We start from the raw sequence: 17,370 nt of genomic DNA on the forward strand, positions 1-17,370 counted from the left end.
CATTGTTAGTGTATAGAAATGCTAATGATTTTTCTATGTTGATTTTATATCCTGCTACCTTGCTATAGCTATTGATGATGTCTAGAAGCTTCTGAGTAGAGTTTTTTGGGTCTTTAAGGTATAGGATCATGTCGTCTGCAAATAGGGATATTTTCACAGTTTCTTTACCTATTTGTATTCCTTTTATTCCTTCTTCTTGCCTAATTGCTCTGGCTAGGAATTCCAGTACTATGTTGAATAGGAGTGGAGATAGTGGGCATCCTTGTCTGGTTCCTGATTTTAGAGGGAATGGTTTTAATTTTTCTCCGTTAAGTATAATGCTGGCTGTAGGTTTGTCATATATAGCTTTTATAATGTTGAGGAACTTTCCTTCTATTCCTAGTTTTCTTAGAGCTTTTATCATGAAATGATGTTGGATCTTATCAAAGGCTTTTTCTGCATCTATTGAGATGATCAAGTGGTTTTTGGCTTTGCTTCTGTTAATGTGGTTTATTACGTTTATTGATTTTCGTATGTTGAACCACCCCTGCATCACTGGGATGAAGCCTACCTGGTCATGGTGAATAATTTTTTTGATGTGTTGCTGAATTCGATTTGCCATTATTTTGTTGAGGATTTTTGCATCAATGTTCATTAGGGAGATTGGCCTATAGTTCTCCTTTTTGGAGGTGTCTTTGCCTGGTTTTGGGATAAGTGTAATACTGGCTTCATAAAATGTGTTTGGCAGTTTTCCTTCCCTTTCTATTTCGTGGAACAGTTTAAGGAGGGTTGGTATCAGTTCTTCTTTAAAGGTCTGATAGAATTCAGCAGAGAATCCATCAGGTCCTGGACTTTTCTTTTGGGGGAGACTCTTGATTGCTACTTCAATTTCATTCTGTGTTATAGGTCTATTCAGGTGATTAATTTCCTCTTGGTTCAGTTTTGGATGATCATATGTATCTAGAAATCTGTCCATTTCTTTTAGATTTTCAAATTTATTTGAATATAGGTTCTCAAAGTAGTCTTTGATGATTTCCTGGACTTCCATGGTGTTTGTTGTTATCTCCCCTTTTGCATTCCTGATTCTACTAATTTGGGTTTTTTCTCTCCTCATTTTAGTCAGGTTTGCCAGGGGTCTATCGATCTTGTTTATTTTTTCAAAGAACCAACTTTTTGTTTCATTAATTCTTTGTATGGTTTTTTTGGTTTCTATTTCATTGATTTCAGCTCTTATTTTTATTATTTCTCTCCTTCTATTTGTTTTGGGATTTGCTTGTTCTTGTTTTTCTAGGAGTTTGAGATGTATCATTAGGTCATTGATTTGGGATCTTTCAAACTTTTTAATATATGCAGTCATGGCTATAAACTTTCCTCTCAAGACTGCCTTAGCTGTGTCCCATAGGTTCCGGTAGGTTGTGTTTTCATTTTCATTGACTTCCAGGAACATTTTAATTTCCTCTTTTATTGCATCGATGATCCATTCTTCATTAAGTAATGAGTTATTTAGTTTCCAGCTGTTTGCATGTTTTTTGTCTTTACTTTTGTTGTTGAGTTCTACTTTTACTGCATTGTGGTCAGATAGTATGTATGGTATTATTTCTATTTTCTTATATTTGCTGAGGCTTGCTTTGTGCCCTAGGATATGATCTATTTTGGAGAAGGTTCCATGGGCTGCTGAGAAGAATGTATATTGTGTAGAGGTTGGATGAAATGTTCTGTAGACATCTACTAGGTCCACTTGATCTATTGCATATTTTAGATCTTGGATTTCTTTATTGAGTTTTTGTTTGGATGACCTATCTATTGATGATAATGGAGTGTTAAAGTCTCCCACAACCACTGTGTTGGCGTTTATATATGCTTTTAGGTCTTTCAGGGTATGTTTGATGAAATTGGGTGCGTTGACATTGGGTGCATACAGATTGATGATTATTATTTCCTTTTGGTCTATTTCCCCTTTTATTAGTATGGAATGTCCTTCTTTATCTCGTTTGATCAATGTAGGTTTGAAGTCTACTTTGTCAGAGATAAGTATTGCTACTCCTGCTTGTTTTTGGGGGCCATTGGCTTGGTAAATCTTCTTCCAGCCTTTCATCCTAAGCATATGCTTATTTCTGTCGGTGAGATGAGTCTCCTGTAAGCAACAAATTGTTGGATCTTCTCTTTTAATCCATTTTGTCAAACGCTGTCTTTTGATGGGTGAATTAAGTCCATTAACATTAAGTGTTAGTACTGATAGGTATGTGGTGATTCCTGCCATTTAGTTATCTTAGTTGTTTGGAGGTTTGATTGTGTGTACCTAACTTGATGTTACTCTCTACTGTCTTGCTTTTTCTTATCCTGTGGTTTGGTGCTGCCTGCCTTTTCATGGTTAAGTTGGGTGTCACTTTCTGTGTGCAGGATCCCTTGCAGAATCTTTTGTAATGGTGGCTTTGTGGTCACATATTGTTTTAGTTTCTGCTTATCATGGAAGACTTTTATTGCTCCATCTATTTTGAATGATAGCTTTGCTGGGTAGAGTATCCTGGGGTTGAAGTTATTTTCATTCAGTGCCCGGAAGATCTCACCCCACGCTCTTCTTGCTTTTAATGTTTCTGTTGAGAAGTCTGCTGTGATTTTGATGGGTTTACCTTTGTATGTTACTTGTTTTTTCTCTCTTACAGCCTTCAATATTCTTTCCTTAGTTTCTGAACTTGTTGTTTTAATGATGATATGTCGTGGAGTAGTTCTATTTTGATCTGGTCTGTTTGGTGTCCTGGAGGCCTCTTGCATTTGTATGGGAATATCTTTCTCTAGATTTGGGAAATTTTCCGTTATTATTTTGTTGAATATATTACGCATTCCCTTCGCTTGCACCTCTTCTCCTTCTTCGATGCCCATGATTCTCAAGTTTGGTCTTTTGATGGAGTCAGTGAGTTCTTGCATTTTCTTTTCACAGGTCTTGAGTTGTTTAATTAATAGTTCTTCAGTTTTTCCTTTAATTACCATTTCATCTTCAAGTTCTGAGATTCTGTCTTCTGTTTGTTCTATTCTGCTGGATTGGCCTTCCGTTTTGTTTTGCAGTTCTGTTTCATTCTTTTTCTGAGGTTTTCCATATCCTGGCTGTTTTCTTCTTTATTGTTGTCTATTTTTGTCCTGAGTTCATTTATCCATTTATTCATTGTGTTCTCTCTTTCACTTTGGTGTTTATACAGTGCTTCTATGGTTTCCTTTATTTCTTCTTTTGCTTTTTCAAATTCTCTATTTTTATTGTCTTGGAATTTCTTGAGTGTCTCCTGTACATTTTGGTTGACCCTATCCAGTATCATCTCTATAAAATTCTCATTGAGTATTTGTAGTATGTCTTCTTTTAAATTATTCTTGTGGGCTTCATTGGGTCCTTTGGCATAGTTTATCTTCATTTTGTTGGAGTCTGGATCTGAGTTTCTGTTCTCTTCATTCCCCTCTGGTTCCTGTACTAATTTTTTGCTGTGGGGAAACTGGTTTCCTTGTTTTTTCTGTCTTCCTGTCATTGTCCTTGGTGTTGTTACTGTCCCTGTACTGTGTGCAATTAAGTATTTTCTAGCTTGTAATAATAACAATGGTAATATTGAGAATGGAAGAGTGAGCTGAGATGGAAAGCAAGAAGTTAAAGAAAAGGGGAAAACAAATATACAGACAAGAGGGAGAAAGCAGAAGAAGGTATCAGACAAGAGAGTTTCAAAGGTATAAACAGGGAGTGTTAGTGTACTAATCGACAGTAAGCTGAACAGACAATAGAGAGACAGAGAGAGGATTGAAAATCAAAGATAAAAAAATAAAAAATAAGTATATGAAAGTAATATCTATTTATAAAAATGAATTAAAATAAAATGGAAAATAGAAAATTAAAAAAAAAAAAAAAAACCAAAAACTTCCAAGTTTATATGCAATGCAGTTTCAGTCTTAATAATTTGGATGTCCATCTCAATCTCCAGTCCTGGAGTTGGTGCCTCAGATGTTGTTCTGTAGTTGTCTCATCAAAGGGGATGCATAAAGTAGAACAAAACTACACACTCACACACACACAGAGGATTAAAAAAAAAAAAAAACCCACCAAGTGTCCCCAGTTCAAATGCAATACAGTTTCAGTAAGTTTTTCGGCTTGCAGGTGTAATTCGTTTGTTCTCTCATCAAAGGTAGGGAGAAAAAGAAAAAAAAGCGTCTGGAGACAGTTCTGAGAGTGGTATCTGCAACTGTGGCTTGCCTGCCTGCTGCTCTCAGCCTGTAGCTGGCGCGTTATTTATGCAGATCTCTGGGGTGAGCTTAGCACTCACCTGGTCCCACAGGCTTTGTTTGCTCAGAGTTCTCCTGTGCGGGGGAGGGGGGCCTCTGCTACAGGCTTTTCCCTTTCCAAGCACTGGGAAAGGCGACACTGCCCCGCGTTGTCAGGCCTGCGTGTTTATTTACAGTTCACGTGGGAAGTGGGTCTTCCCTCCTCTCACAAGCGTCCCCGCTCCTGGTTGCTGGCGCGCCCCGCTCCCGCCAGAGCCTCTCCGGCCCGCCCGGCTCATTTATTTACAGTCCCGGGAAGGAGTCCCTTCTCCCAATCTTCAGCGCTCAGGGCGCCCCACCCTCTTTCCAGCGTGTCTTAACTGTTCTTATTGCTTAGTACTCAGTTTCTCTTTTTTTCCCGGGTGGACGTCAGTCTGTCCAGGGGCCTATGCTGCTCTGGCCCAGGCTTGTCTGGGGGGAACCGCGGTACCGCGAAGCTCACCTGGTCCGCGTCTTCCCAAGCCGTATGGGCGCCGGCCACTGGCGGCCCCGGGGGCCTCCTCGGTTCTCCGTTTAACGTGAAGTGGAGATTCTCTGCGCCGGCTGGAGGTGTGGAGGGGTCAAAGTTATGCCTTTTCTCGTGATTATGCCTGCAAAGTGTGTCTCCAGCGTCTCTCCAAGATTTCACTATAGGAGGGTCGCTTTCTGCTTCCTCCCTCTAGCCGCCATCTTGGAATTCCCCAACCCACTACTTCTTTATGACTGTAGTAAATCCCCAAATTTATAGGTATACATGTTTTGCCCAACTCAGTGCAAAGGGACTGCAGATGCATTTGGTGTTCAAATTGAAGAATAGATTTGGGGAGGTGTTTAGGTTTTGAGATTGTTGCTCTCTTGGACATAATTGATGTTGACCTTGGCATGGATCTAGACAGTATTTTCAAAAATGAAATGCATATTGATGTAGGACATGAACATAGTGAAAGGAGGTTACAGTGGCAGGACAGTACTAACTGCAATGCCTGTAGGGTCTTAAAATGAGACAAAAGAGGGTTGTGTTTTATAGGGGGGAGCAAGTAGGAGGAGAAAGAAGGTGGGAGACTAGGGAAGATGTAAAGGACAACATCTGCCTGGGAGCAGAGAGTCTTTCCTGAGACCAGCCTGTCCTTAGAGTGTCAGTAAAGGAGGTGTCATTTGGTAGTTCTTATTAGACATGGTCAGAGATCACAGAGTTGAAGGAAGCAGAGAACATTCAGGGCAGTGTGCTTAATGAGTGTTCTGCTTCTTGTAAGCCTAATTGATCAGAAAGTGTGGAAATTGAGTTTGTGCATGCCTTACTGTAGATTCAAAAAGGGAGGACATCTAAGTGTAATGAGAACAGGAAATGTGATGGAGCGGTTGTCCTTAATCACCACTGTTCACCAAGGAGTACTTGGGTAATCCTGGGTAAGTTTTCAAGCTGTTCACATTGGCATTCAGATAATTTGTTTAGTGACAATGTGCTTGGTGACAATTAAGAAAGCCCATCATAGACAGTGAAAACTAAGATACCTTTGGGATGTGCTGCCTCAAAAAATGGCTTGTTAATTTCAGAGATCATTTGTGTTGCTCCTGGTGCCAGGTTATGCTACAGAGTAAGTAAAACTCAGAATGTCCTGAGCAATAGGAGCATATTTGGTTGTTTATCCTTGGCTCTTATTACATGTTGTAGATAAGGCAGTAGTAAGAAGGTGCAAAATGTCATCACCAGATAACTTCAAGATAGGAAATGGTGCCCTGGACCAGTGACTCATGCCTGCAATCCCATATTCTTGAAAGCAGACATCAAGACTATCATGGTTTGAAGCCATCCCTGGGAAAATGAGCCAGCCCTGGGCAAATTGTTTGCAAGAACCTATTCAAAAATACTGAACACAAGCAAGGGCTGGTGGGATGGCACAGGTAGCAGAGCACCTACCTACCAAGTGCAAGGCCCCCAGTATGACAAAAAAGATGGGGAATGGTGACCATACTGTGCAAACTCATGTGGGACTGGAATCTGCAGTGGAGCCATTGTGGTGGGACTCAGTGCTAAACTTATCAAATGTATACAGCTCTGCCTTCCAGACTGCCATCAAAATTAAATATGAGATACCCTTTGGGGTTGGGGAATTCATTTGAGTTTAGCAATGCCAGGAATAGAGTGCTTCTCTGGATATTGAATTGGCTCTGTATGAGAGTTTGACACCTTTCCCAATGAGCCTGTGTAGTAGTGAGGTATGTGCTTTGGAAGGTGGGGAAAATAGTGTGTGTGTAGGTTCCAGCATGAAACTTCTTGGTTTTGTAGGGTTCCTCTCCCTTCCTTGAAGTCAGCCACCTTGGGTTGCATGTGCACAGAGACAGTGGTCTCTATGTTACAAAATGTCTATGATCTTTTCCTCATTGAATGTGTGTTAAACAGGCTGCTTTCAGTGGCTTCCCTTTCATTGTGTTTATATAATCTTTATTCTGTGAAATTGAAGTTCACTTAGGCAGTTAGGATTTTTGTCATTATTTGTAAGAGTTTAATGATGGAATGATGCCTTAGGATGTAATTTTCATAAACTTCTGTAGAGAACTGGGAAAAATTCTTTCATGGATTCTTGGGTGAAATAAAATTTATACAGAAAAATTTGATGGCATATGAAGTTATAATTTGATCTTTACTGAATATGTGTTAATTTCTTGTGATTTGTCAAAAATTGGAATGACATAATTCATTTAATTTTCTCATATATTAAACCAAATTTAAGTTTGATTATCTGTTTGTGTTCATTACCCCTGGTGTTGAATGTTTTATGGTACAGTCTTTTTTTGTTTTTGTTCATGTTTTTTTTTTTCTGTACTGTGGTTTGATATCAATTCTGAAAACTGGAATTGTTGTTCCTGCAGTTTGTATCCTGCCGCAATCATTATTGAAGACATTGGACAAGCAGTTAAAAGTTAAAACAAGTTCATGCCAGACAAGGAGTTAAGAGTAAAGCAAGAACCAAGTTTATTGAAAGGTAGAAAAACACACTGACAGGTGAGATTTAGTGAAAATAATAAGTCAAACAATGGCTGAAGTCTCGGCAATGATATAGAGCATTAACTGCCTTAGGTCTAACTATCCCAACTTTCAGTGATATTTGTAACTAATTGGCAATGAGTCAGCTTCTTGCTGAACTCAGCCACCTGTCTGTCTGCCTGTTTCCCAAACTGAGCATTCCATGAAACTCTGGTAAGCTCACCCTGACCCTGGGGTCCCATCTTCAGCTGCATTTTGTTATTTTGGTTAGAAGATTGTTATTTTTGTGAGAAACCTATTGGTTCTCATGTCCCTTTCACATGTTTATTGTTAATGTACCTCTCTTATCCAAAATGGAGTCACCTCTGTCATTGCTCCCCTGACTTCACCAATAAAACAACAAAAAGAGCAAAACCAAATGCTGGGATGATAGCATCTGACACTATAACTGTGAAAATTAGCATATTTTGGTTTTCCTATTTTCAAATGCAATTTGATCATTGCCAATGACAGAGAATAGAATTCACATTTTCCTGCAAAAATTGGGTTTGTCCTTCCCTCGGGGGTTAAAGAGATACTTCTTTTAGCCAGTATTGTATGGTGGCTGTTCTGTGTTGAATCACATTTCTATTTATATTAAATACCAGTGAAGGCTGATTTCCTTTTATCTGAGATGTATTTGTAAATCTATTTTCCTTTTTTTTTTTTTGCCTTTCATTTATTTTTTACTTTTTTGCTAAGACAGGATGTTAATTCATGACAGACTTCTAAAAACACAGCTATGAGCAGGGATCTGGACTGACAAACTGGGCACAGCTTTCTATTGCATTCTTTGCTCCCTGACCACTCTGGAGCACAGTGTCCAGCAGGAAAAACTTCATGAATCTTCCAAGCCAACCTGTTCTCCTCCTGCCATGTCCATTCCACTGCACCAACCAAAATGCCCATCAGAAGGTGACATCTGTCACAAAGTTCCAAGCACAATGTCCTCCCCTGGTTCACTCTGTCCTGACAGGCACTCCCATACATCTTTGGCCATGGTCATTTGAATTTGGAGTTCTCCCTATGATCTTTCAGGCAGCTTGTAAATCTTTTTGTTATACTGTAGTATCTTTAACAATAAAAATTCAACCTTGTTTATTAAGGTTAGAAATTAATCACTTGTACTCTTTCTCCTTCAGTCTCTCTTCCTCTTTTTATTCTTTGATTCATTTCTAAGACTCATTCTTGCTACGTAGACAACTCCAACATTTTATCCATGATCCAGCTGATGGAATTACAAGTTTGGGCCAGCATGTGTGCTTCAAGGATTCACCTTCTTCTTATTTATATATTTTTACTGGTCATATCGAAGTTATACTCAAGGTCTTATGCTTCCTAGGGAGGTACTCTACCACTTGAGCCACTCCACCAGCCCATTTTTATGTTGAATATTCTTGAGATACCTTCTCATGAACTGATCTCTGCCTCCTAAGTAGCTAGGATAACAGAAGTCACTAGTATCCAGTTTTTGAGATCACTATCTTTTTTCAATGATTTTAAATGCTGTTAGCCATTTGCTATATGTACTCTACTTTGTAACTAGTTGCTGTTTGCTACTTTGAGGTGTGTTGTCAGAATTAGAGAATTGTATGCATCCAAGTAGATGTTGTCACATGTTGAAATAGATCTATTTGTAAGGACAAGTGCCACATTCTCCGAAGTTCATTGTGATTTCACGTGCTTAATGAAAACAGCTAATTTTATCTGAGTTGTCAATAATGAGTCTTATTTCATGTTATGCTTGTGTTGGTTTGAAAGAAACCAGGTAAAGCTTCCAAATGTTGTATTCAGTCCAGTAACAGTGGTGGTGCTCAATTTTCCCAAGAAACAAAATTTTGATCTGAGGTATTTCAAATAACCTGTCTTGGTAACCAAGTGGTTATTTTGTGTTTGCATCCTATAGGCTGTTTTTTCCTTTCTCTGGGACACAGTTGCCTGTGATGTATTCCTTTAAAATTATTGAGGGAATTTTTGCTGTTGTTTTTGTTCTGGAGTATGAACTCAGAGCCTAACAATTGCTACTCTGGAACTCTACCATATAATTCTTTCTGCCAGCTGATTCTCATCCCTAGGGAACATGTGTGTGTGAGTAGAGATATTTTTCAGTTTTTACAATGGAAAGCAGGCACTGGATTTAGTGACATCTAGTGGATGAATACCATGGATATTGTTAAACATTGTGCACTGGTCAGTGCATTACCCACAACTAAATATCAATCCCCTAATATTGCTAATGCTGCAATTGAGAAACCTCTTTGTAGGCAGATCTTGATATTGCTGCTGTAAACCTGCTCATCATTACTGGACCATAAAGTGTTCTATCATGTACCTTTCTTTGTACTGGACTACCACATTATTTTGTGTGCTAAACAAGCACTATATGATTGATCTATATTGTGAAAGTTATGTATATATATATAAGACATGGTTTCCCTGTGGAGTCCAGAGTATTTTTGAACACTTCTGGTGGTAATAGGATTTGAAATCAAGACTCATCCATGCTAGCTCAGGCACTAACACTTGATCCACTCCAACATACTATTGTTGGGTTGGATAGTATCAACATAGTGTCTTGCAAACTATTTGACTGGGCTGGTTTTGAACCTCAGTCCCCCTGATCTCTGCCTACTAACTAGCTATGATGACAGGCATAAGCCTCTGCCACCAGCTGTGACCTGGAAATTTTGGTCCTCATGACTGATCCTTCTCAAGTGCTGGCTTGAAGTCTTGTCCCTCCAAGTCTTTCTTCAATTGCTGTCATGTGCTTCTGCTGTTCATCTCTTCTTTGCTTCCTTTTCTTCCTTCTTATTCTTTCTTCATTCCTCCTTTCTCTTCATTCTTCTTTCATTTGGATGGGCAAATTTTTCTAAATTATTTGCTCTATCATGTAAATATTTCTCTTATCAGATTGGCGCCTATTGTAAATGTAACTGGTTTGTTTGTATATTTTATTGTTATATGCATTTTGGACAGTGCATAAATATTTCCACAATGTCCCATGTACTTCTTAACTGTACCCAGAATATTTTGTTAATCAGAAACCCTAAATGTTAAGCCAGACATCATTGGGTACAGCTATAATTAGGCATTTGTAGACTGAGGCAGGGAGAATGAAACACAAGGCCAGCCTGGGATAAATAGTGAGCTACAGATGTCATTGTGTCTCAAGTGGTACAGTTTTGCTTATCAAGCATGAACCCCTGAGTTCAAACTCCAGGACCACAAAAAAGTTATTGAGCTCCTGCTCATTCTCTGTGACAAAAAAAAAAAAAAAAAAAACCCAAACAAATCCCAGTCCCAGAGCCTCATCCTTGTAATACTAGGATCTCAAGAGACAGAGATCAGGAGGATTGTGGTTCAAAGCCAGCATATGCAAAATTGTTCACAAGACCCTATCTGAAAAGAACTGATAAGAAGAAAATTGCTAGAGGACTGCCTCAAGTGGTAAGAGAACATGCCTAGCAAGAGTGACTCACTTCAAACCTCAGTTGCATCCCCTGAAAAAACAGGATTCCAAGTGTTTGGTCCCAAGCTCTTTGCATATGCATACTCACAAGCATGGATACGTGACGTGGGAGATATATGGATATATATGTGCATTCCAATGTGATATGGGGAAGCAGTAATGTCGGCGTGTGTCTGAAATCAAAGATAGTCATGAGAGTCCAGAAAATGCTTATAATTTTGAGAGCAGCCATGGACAGCATGTGTGTACAATAAAAGTCCACACAAAACAACTTCACCAGAACACTTCACACTTTCCAAAGGACAGAAACTAAAGAACCTGTTATACAGTAAGTCACAAACACAGTCCTCCACATTTTTATTCCTGCATATTGAGTAGTGTCTAAAGTTTGTCTTCTGGCCTGGCTTTGTAGTTCAGGAGGTAAAGTGCACACTGAGCATGCATCGTGTTCTGAATTCATCCCCAAATGGTGAAAAAGAAATAGTAAACTGCAACAGGTTTTCCTTCTAGCAGTTGTGATCTACTGGAAGACCCTTTATACGCTGAGCTCATGAATCTGTACTAAAGTGTAGCTTCTCTCTTGCTTCTATGGCTTTCCTCTCCTGCTAAAATTTGGTTCAGGCATGGCCATAATTCCTGCTGATTCTAGAATCACCAGAGCTGCTTTGGTTTCCTGATTTTCCAAATTATTGGCCTTAAGCACCAAGATTGAAACATGAGCTGCGAGGAAGTCCTGGCCATCTGCTTCATTCTGATATCTAGAGTAAGAGCATCAAACCTACATTGTCTTCCTGTGTCCTAGTAATCCTGTGTATTTTCCCCTTAACTACCAGGAATATTGAGTCTGAAGTTCTCTGAGCAGATCTGTTGTCTCAGTTTGAACAGGAATATGTAAGATCCCAAGAGCATGACAAAAAGGAAGTGCCCAGTGTGGAGGACAAGGACAGGTTTTGCAATTATTGCTGCTCCCACTCAAACTGAAACTGGTCTCCATGTAAGAAAAAGAATCTGGCAATTACTGAAGAGGGATTCTGTCATTTGAATTCACTCAGTTACATATAGGAACTCTTTCTGTCACTCAAGACTTGAGAGGTGGGTCCTGTATGCATTAGCCAATCAGAACAGCTGGTCAATCACATGCACCAATCATCCAATGAGTGCACCAGTGACAAGTCCAAGTTTTCTACAGCATACTTGACATACTTGCTCTCTGTCTGCTGCAGTGAGAGTTCTCAGGCTACTCAGCTGGAGCAGCTATGTGATTTCTACTGACTTCAGTAGTATAGGGAGGACATCTGGACACATTACAAGCACAAAATTTGAGAGTATGACTGGGCATCTGTAGTTCTGGGGTAGAGGCCTTTGAAACAGGCAGCTGGAGTGGTACAGCTCAAGCCCCTGTCAGCTAGAGCTGACAGTGTGGGACTTGCCTCACTGCTGGGACTTTAGGTCCCCTTCTGTCTGGAGTGTGGGGCTGCCCTGCTGTCCTGTGTCCACATGTGGCAACTTCATTCCAGCCTGCTGCCCTTCCAGGGCTGCTATGCATGCAAATGCTTGTCTTTCAGAATGTAAGGTGACTGTCCTGTGTCATGTGACACTTCTGCTATTTATGGACTTTGTGCTTGGTTGAGGCACTGCTGTACAGTTTCCCCATATCTCCTTTCTCTGTATTAGAACTTGGTTTCCTTTTGAGTCCTTCAGGTTCAAGGGAAGCATGGGCTAAATCCTATGTTCTGTCCCTTCAACCAATGCTAACTGTGAAGAGGAAGGGAAACGTTCTCATGGCTGCCCAGTACTCACGCTAACAATTAGGATTTCAGGGCTTCAGCCACCAGCAAATGAGAGTCAATCACACATAGACCGGTTTTCCAGAAATGACCATCCACATCTGTACAGACCACAATAAAGTCTTGAGTTCTCCGAATCCCCAGTGCAATATTCCTATGTGAATCTTCCCACCCTCCTGTTAGAGGATGCACCTTTGATTTTCTTTTCCTTTGCATCACATGAACTGAACTGCCCAACTTTGTATCAGAGCAGTAGGACTACCCTTTTTCAGTTCCCAATTGTTTACCAAATAAACTTCTTGCTTATCTTATGTTCATTTCTTTGTAAATTGTTTTACCAAGAAGTGACAGCAATCATCCCTATCACTATCCTAATATGCCATTTATCTTGTGTAGAAGTTGACCACATGTGCTGTTTGCTGAGGTCATTCCTCCATATTCCTCTTAGCAGTTTTGGATACTATTTTAATTAAGTATATTTTTTAAAACAAAATAATATGGCTACCTTTTTTGTCCTATTTCTGATGTTTCCCTATTAAAGGGAAAGGGTGGTTTTTGTGCCTAACTGACTGTATTCAGTCTGAGTTGTCCTCGTTCTCAGGGATGTTTGCAATTGTCTAATTCCACCAACACAGTGTAAACAATGGAGCAGAATCCACTTTACAAAGTATATTATGTAGAATAAATGCCTTAAGCCATTTGAATTTACTGGAAAAAGAAAACAATCCCCAGAGCTGGGCAATAATAGCTCACACCTTAATCCTACATCCTGAAGATTACCAATCAGGAGTATGATATTGAAAAAATAAGGAGGATTATGTTTGGCAAATAATTTAATAATTTACTTAACACACACAAAAAGGCTGCTGGGGTGGGTCATAGGGTACACTATATGCATAGGTAGCAAAAAGTTCCGAGTACAAATCCGAGGGCAAGAAAAAAACAAATAGAAAAACAAGCAATCGAACATATCCTTTATTCTCACAATAAGGCCCAAATTTATTATTCCTTTAGGACAAAAAAAAGAGGCCCAAATTGTAAATCCAACAGAAAAATTATGGATTAAGCATTAGAGTGGTCAACACAGCAATACTCTTGAAAAGAAAAGAAAAAAACAGCAAGGGAAAGAAGAGAATAAAAAGTGACATATAGTCTAATATTTATGAGAAACCTTGAATCTATACTATTACATGTGCTATATTATAATAAAGAGATTTACAAATAGATCTCAGTGGAAATCAAATGAGCCCTCACTAGATTTCAATGTAAAGAGAAAACTGATTCTTGACAGAACAGGCATCATAAATGGTGGCCAAATCAATAAACACTTTAAAATATGAGACAAGGATAAATCCTGATTCTACTAGAAAACATGCTTTCTACCCTTGTCTATATCTTGAACAATATGCAAATTGCAATGGGAAAGAAGGTAGATAAAATCTAAACACTTTCACATGTATCATTTCACATGTTTTTCATCCCAGCATTTGGAAAATAGAAGTTGGAACACCATAATTTGATAGTCACCTATTATACCTATCCAGTTAAATAAGTACCTGTCTCACTATAAAATGTAAAGCATGTTGAAAGTCACAATCAAAAAGATACACAGAGAGCTGGCAATGTGGCTTAATTTTTAGAAAACCTGGGCAGCAAGGATGTGGTGCTGATCCGAACTCCAGTCCAAAATAAAACAAATTCTTAAGCCACTCCTTCCAGCACTTAAGCAAGTCTATTAATGCAGGATTCCATGTGGCTGTCTTTATTGGCTGGCACCAGAATAAGAAGCATAAAGACTTCTAGAGAAAAATTGTAGACATACTTACTCCACAGATCTCTAAGAATTCATAAGGCATGCTGTTACTAACAAAAGTTACATAAACTGGCAGTGTCGTGAGTGCGAGAATGGAGTCCTTATATTGCTAAAAGGAAGCAGGATAGGTGAAGGCTTTCCTTCATTACTTCAATACATAGAGTTTCACTCCCCTGTGATATCTTACATGTATTTTTTGGTAATGGGAATGACAGAATATATTCCCATATATGTTGCTTCACCTTTTTGATGGTGAATACAATGAATACAGACAGGTTCATTATGATTACACCTACAGATTTTCTCTCCAGGGTGCAGATTTTCATGTTTGAGGTCATGGTAATGAGTGAAGACTCTCCACATTGCATTCCTAATCCAGTTATTCTCCATTATTAATGTTGTATGTTTTGGAGGAGCAATGGAATGTGTGAAGTCTTAGCCATATTACACACATGTATAGCAGTGAGTTACAATGTGAATTGTGTCATAGCAAAGAAGATTACTGGAAAAGGTGAAAGCATTCTTCCATTACTTACATTGATAGTGTTTCTGAGTTCATTCATGATTTTCAAGACATGGATTTGTGAATGTTTTATCATATTTGGTATGACACTAGTGTTTATTTACACCATGAGTTCTTTCAGGTGCATGAACAGTACTCGAACTAAGGAAGGCTTTCCACACTGCTTATGTCCACTGGGTTTGTCCTGTTTGCATTCTTTGATGAGTATGAAGGATATTGGATAGAGTGTAGGTTGTCTCTAATTCCTTACATTCATAGAGTTTCTCTGCAGAGTGAGTTCACGTTGTTTTAATGTCACTGTAAATTGCTCATTTCCATAGCTTGTCTCTCTAGTCTAAGTACCTTTATGTCTTTTAAGGGTAGTGGAGCATGTGAACACTTTCCCCCCATTGGTTACAACTAAAATGCTTGTCTTCACTGTGAGTCCTTTCAGGTCTTCAAAGGTGACTGGAATGAGTCAGTGCTTTCTCTCATGGCATACGCCTGTAAGTTTTCACTTCTGTGTGAGTTCTTCTATGCACGTGTAGGTGAGTACGTTGATTGAAGGCTTTCCCACATTCCTTACATCCATAGGGTTTCTCTCCACTGTGAATTCTTTCATGAATTCGAAGGTAACTGGCTCCAATGAAAACTTTCCCACATTGCTGACATCCATATGGTTTCTCTCCAGTGTGAATTCTTTCATGAACACGAAGGTAACTGAAATCAGTGTAGGCTTTCCCACATTGCTTACATCCATAGGGTTTCTCTCCAGTGTGAGTTCTACTATGTCTCTGAAGGTAACTCCCTCGATTAAATGTTTTCCCACACTGCTTACATCCATAGGGTTTCTCTCCAGTGTGAGTTCTTTCATGAATGCGAAGGTTACTGGAATCAGTGTAGGCTTTCCCACACTGCTTACATCCATATGGTTTCTCTCCACTGTGAGTTCTAGTATGTCTGTGGAGGTGACTCTCTTGATTAAATGCTTTCCCACACTGCCTGCATCCATAGGGTTTCTCTCCAGTGTGAGTTCTTTCATGAATACGAAGTTTACTGGAATCACTACAGGCTTTCCCACATTGCTTACATCCATAGGGTTTCTCTCCAGTGTGAGTTTTTTCATGAATAGCAAGGTTACTGGCTCGAGTGAAGATTTTTCCACATTTCTTACATTTGTAGGTTTTCTCACGAGTATGACTATTTTCATGAATACGAAGGTTACTGGAATAATGGTAGGCTTTCCCACATTGCATACATACATAGGGTTTCTCTCCAGTGTGAGTTCTACTATGTCTCTGAAGATTACTGGCTTGAATAAAGGCTTTCCCACACTGCTTACAAGCATAGGCTTTCTCTCCACTGTGAGTTTTTTCATGATTTCGAAGGTTACTGGCTTGAGTGAAAACTTTCCCACATTTCTTACACCCGTAGGGTTTCTCTCCAGTGTGAATTCTTTCATGAATTCGAAGATAACTGGCTTGAGTAAAAGCTTTCCCACATTGCTTGCATCCAAAGGGTTTTATCCCAGTGTGAGTTCTTTCATGATAGCGAAGGTAATACACATTAGTAAACAATTTCCCACATTGCTTACATCCATAGGGTTTCTCTCCAGTGTGAGTTCTTGCATGCTTTTGAAGGGAACTGGCTTGTGTAAAAACTTTCCCACATTGCTTGCATCCATAGGGTTTTACTCCAGTGTGAGTTTTCTCATAAATATGAAGGTTACTGGAATGAGTGTAGGCTTTCCCCAATTGTTTACATCCATAGGGTTTCTCACTAATTTGAGATGTTTCATGAATGTGAAAGGTATCAGATTCAGTGCAGGCTTTTCCACATTGTTTCCATCGATGAGATTTCACTACATTGTGTATCCTTTCATGGATTAGAAGAGACTTGCAATCATTGAAGGTTTTCCCGTAAGCATTACATATATTGCTTTGCCATGGTGCTATTCTAAGCAGAGTTTCCTTGTTTACTATATTCTCTGAAGTCTGATGAAAGGATTCTCCACATTGAATATGTTGTTTATGCTCATGCAGTCTCTCTAACACTTCGGGTCTGCAAAACAGATAAAGATTACCATTGCTATCCTATTAATGATTTATTAAGAGAAGTTATGGTGTTTGTTTTTGTAGGATTTATGAACACAAATGTACTACATGTTCTGCAGCAGGGCCTGAGGACAGCTATTACTGATACAGTGGTATTCATATTTATTTCCAGAATACTATTTCCATGCTAGGTGTTTGACAACACTGAATGAGTTTTAACTACATTGAAATACACTTAATGTGCTTATTGAGATGGCTTGGATAAAAAGAATGTAGGGTTGTGAAATACAAGAATGAACATGAGGACATACGTTGAAAATGGGCCAGTGTATATCAGTCAGTGCACACGATAATCCTAGTGTGTCAGAATTTGATGTAATATAATTAAATTAATTTGTGTAAAGGTGGGATTATTTTTGTGTATTGAACAAAGGACAGTATCCCTTGAGACTTCTTATGACAAAATATA

The 17,370-nt window shown here is 39.1% G+C and overlaps 1 protein-coding gene across 10 annotated transcripts in view; it reads right to left on the reverse strand.

Annotated features, from left to right (window-relative positions):
- Positions 1 to 7,201: 7,201 nt before the first annotated feature.
- The window catches only part of LOC109676360 (uncharacterized), a 62,681-nt gene continuing 52,512 nt past the window's right edge, over positions 7,202 to 17,370 (reverse strand). For all 10 annotated transcript variants that reach the window (XM_074053736.1, XM_020152795.2, XM_074053734.1 and 7 more), the window contains one exon: positions 7,202 to 16,908. In XM_074053736.1, the coding sequence (XP_073909837.1) occupies positions 15,339 to 16,908 (1,570 nt within the window). In that variant the 3' untranslated portion in view covers positions 7,202 to 15,338. The remainder of the gene's footprint in view (positions 16,909 to 17,370) is intronic.

This window comes from Castor canadensis, chromosome 14 (assembly GCF_047511655.1).
Source record: "Castor canadensis chromosome 14, mCasCan1.hap1v2, whole genome shotgun sequence".
Lineage (NCBI taxonomy): Eukaryota > Metazoa > Chordata > Mammalia > Rodentia > Castoridae > Castor > Castor canadensis.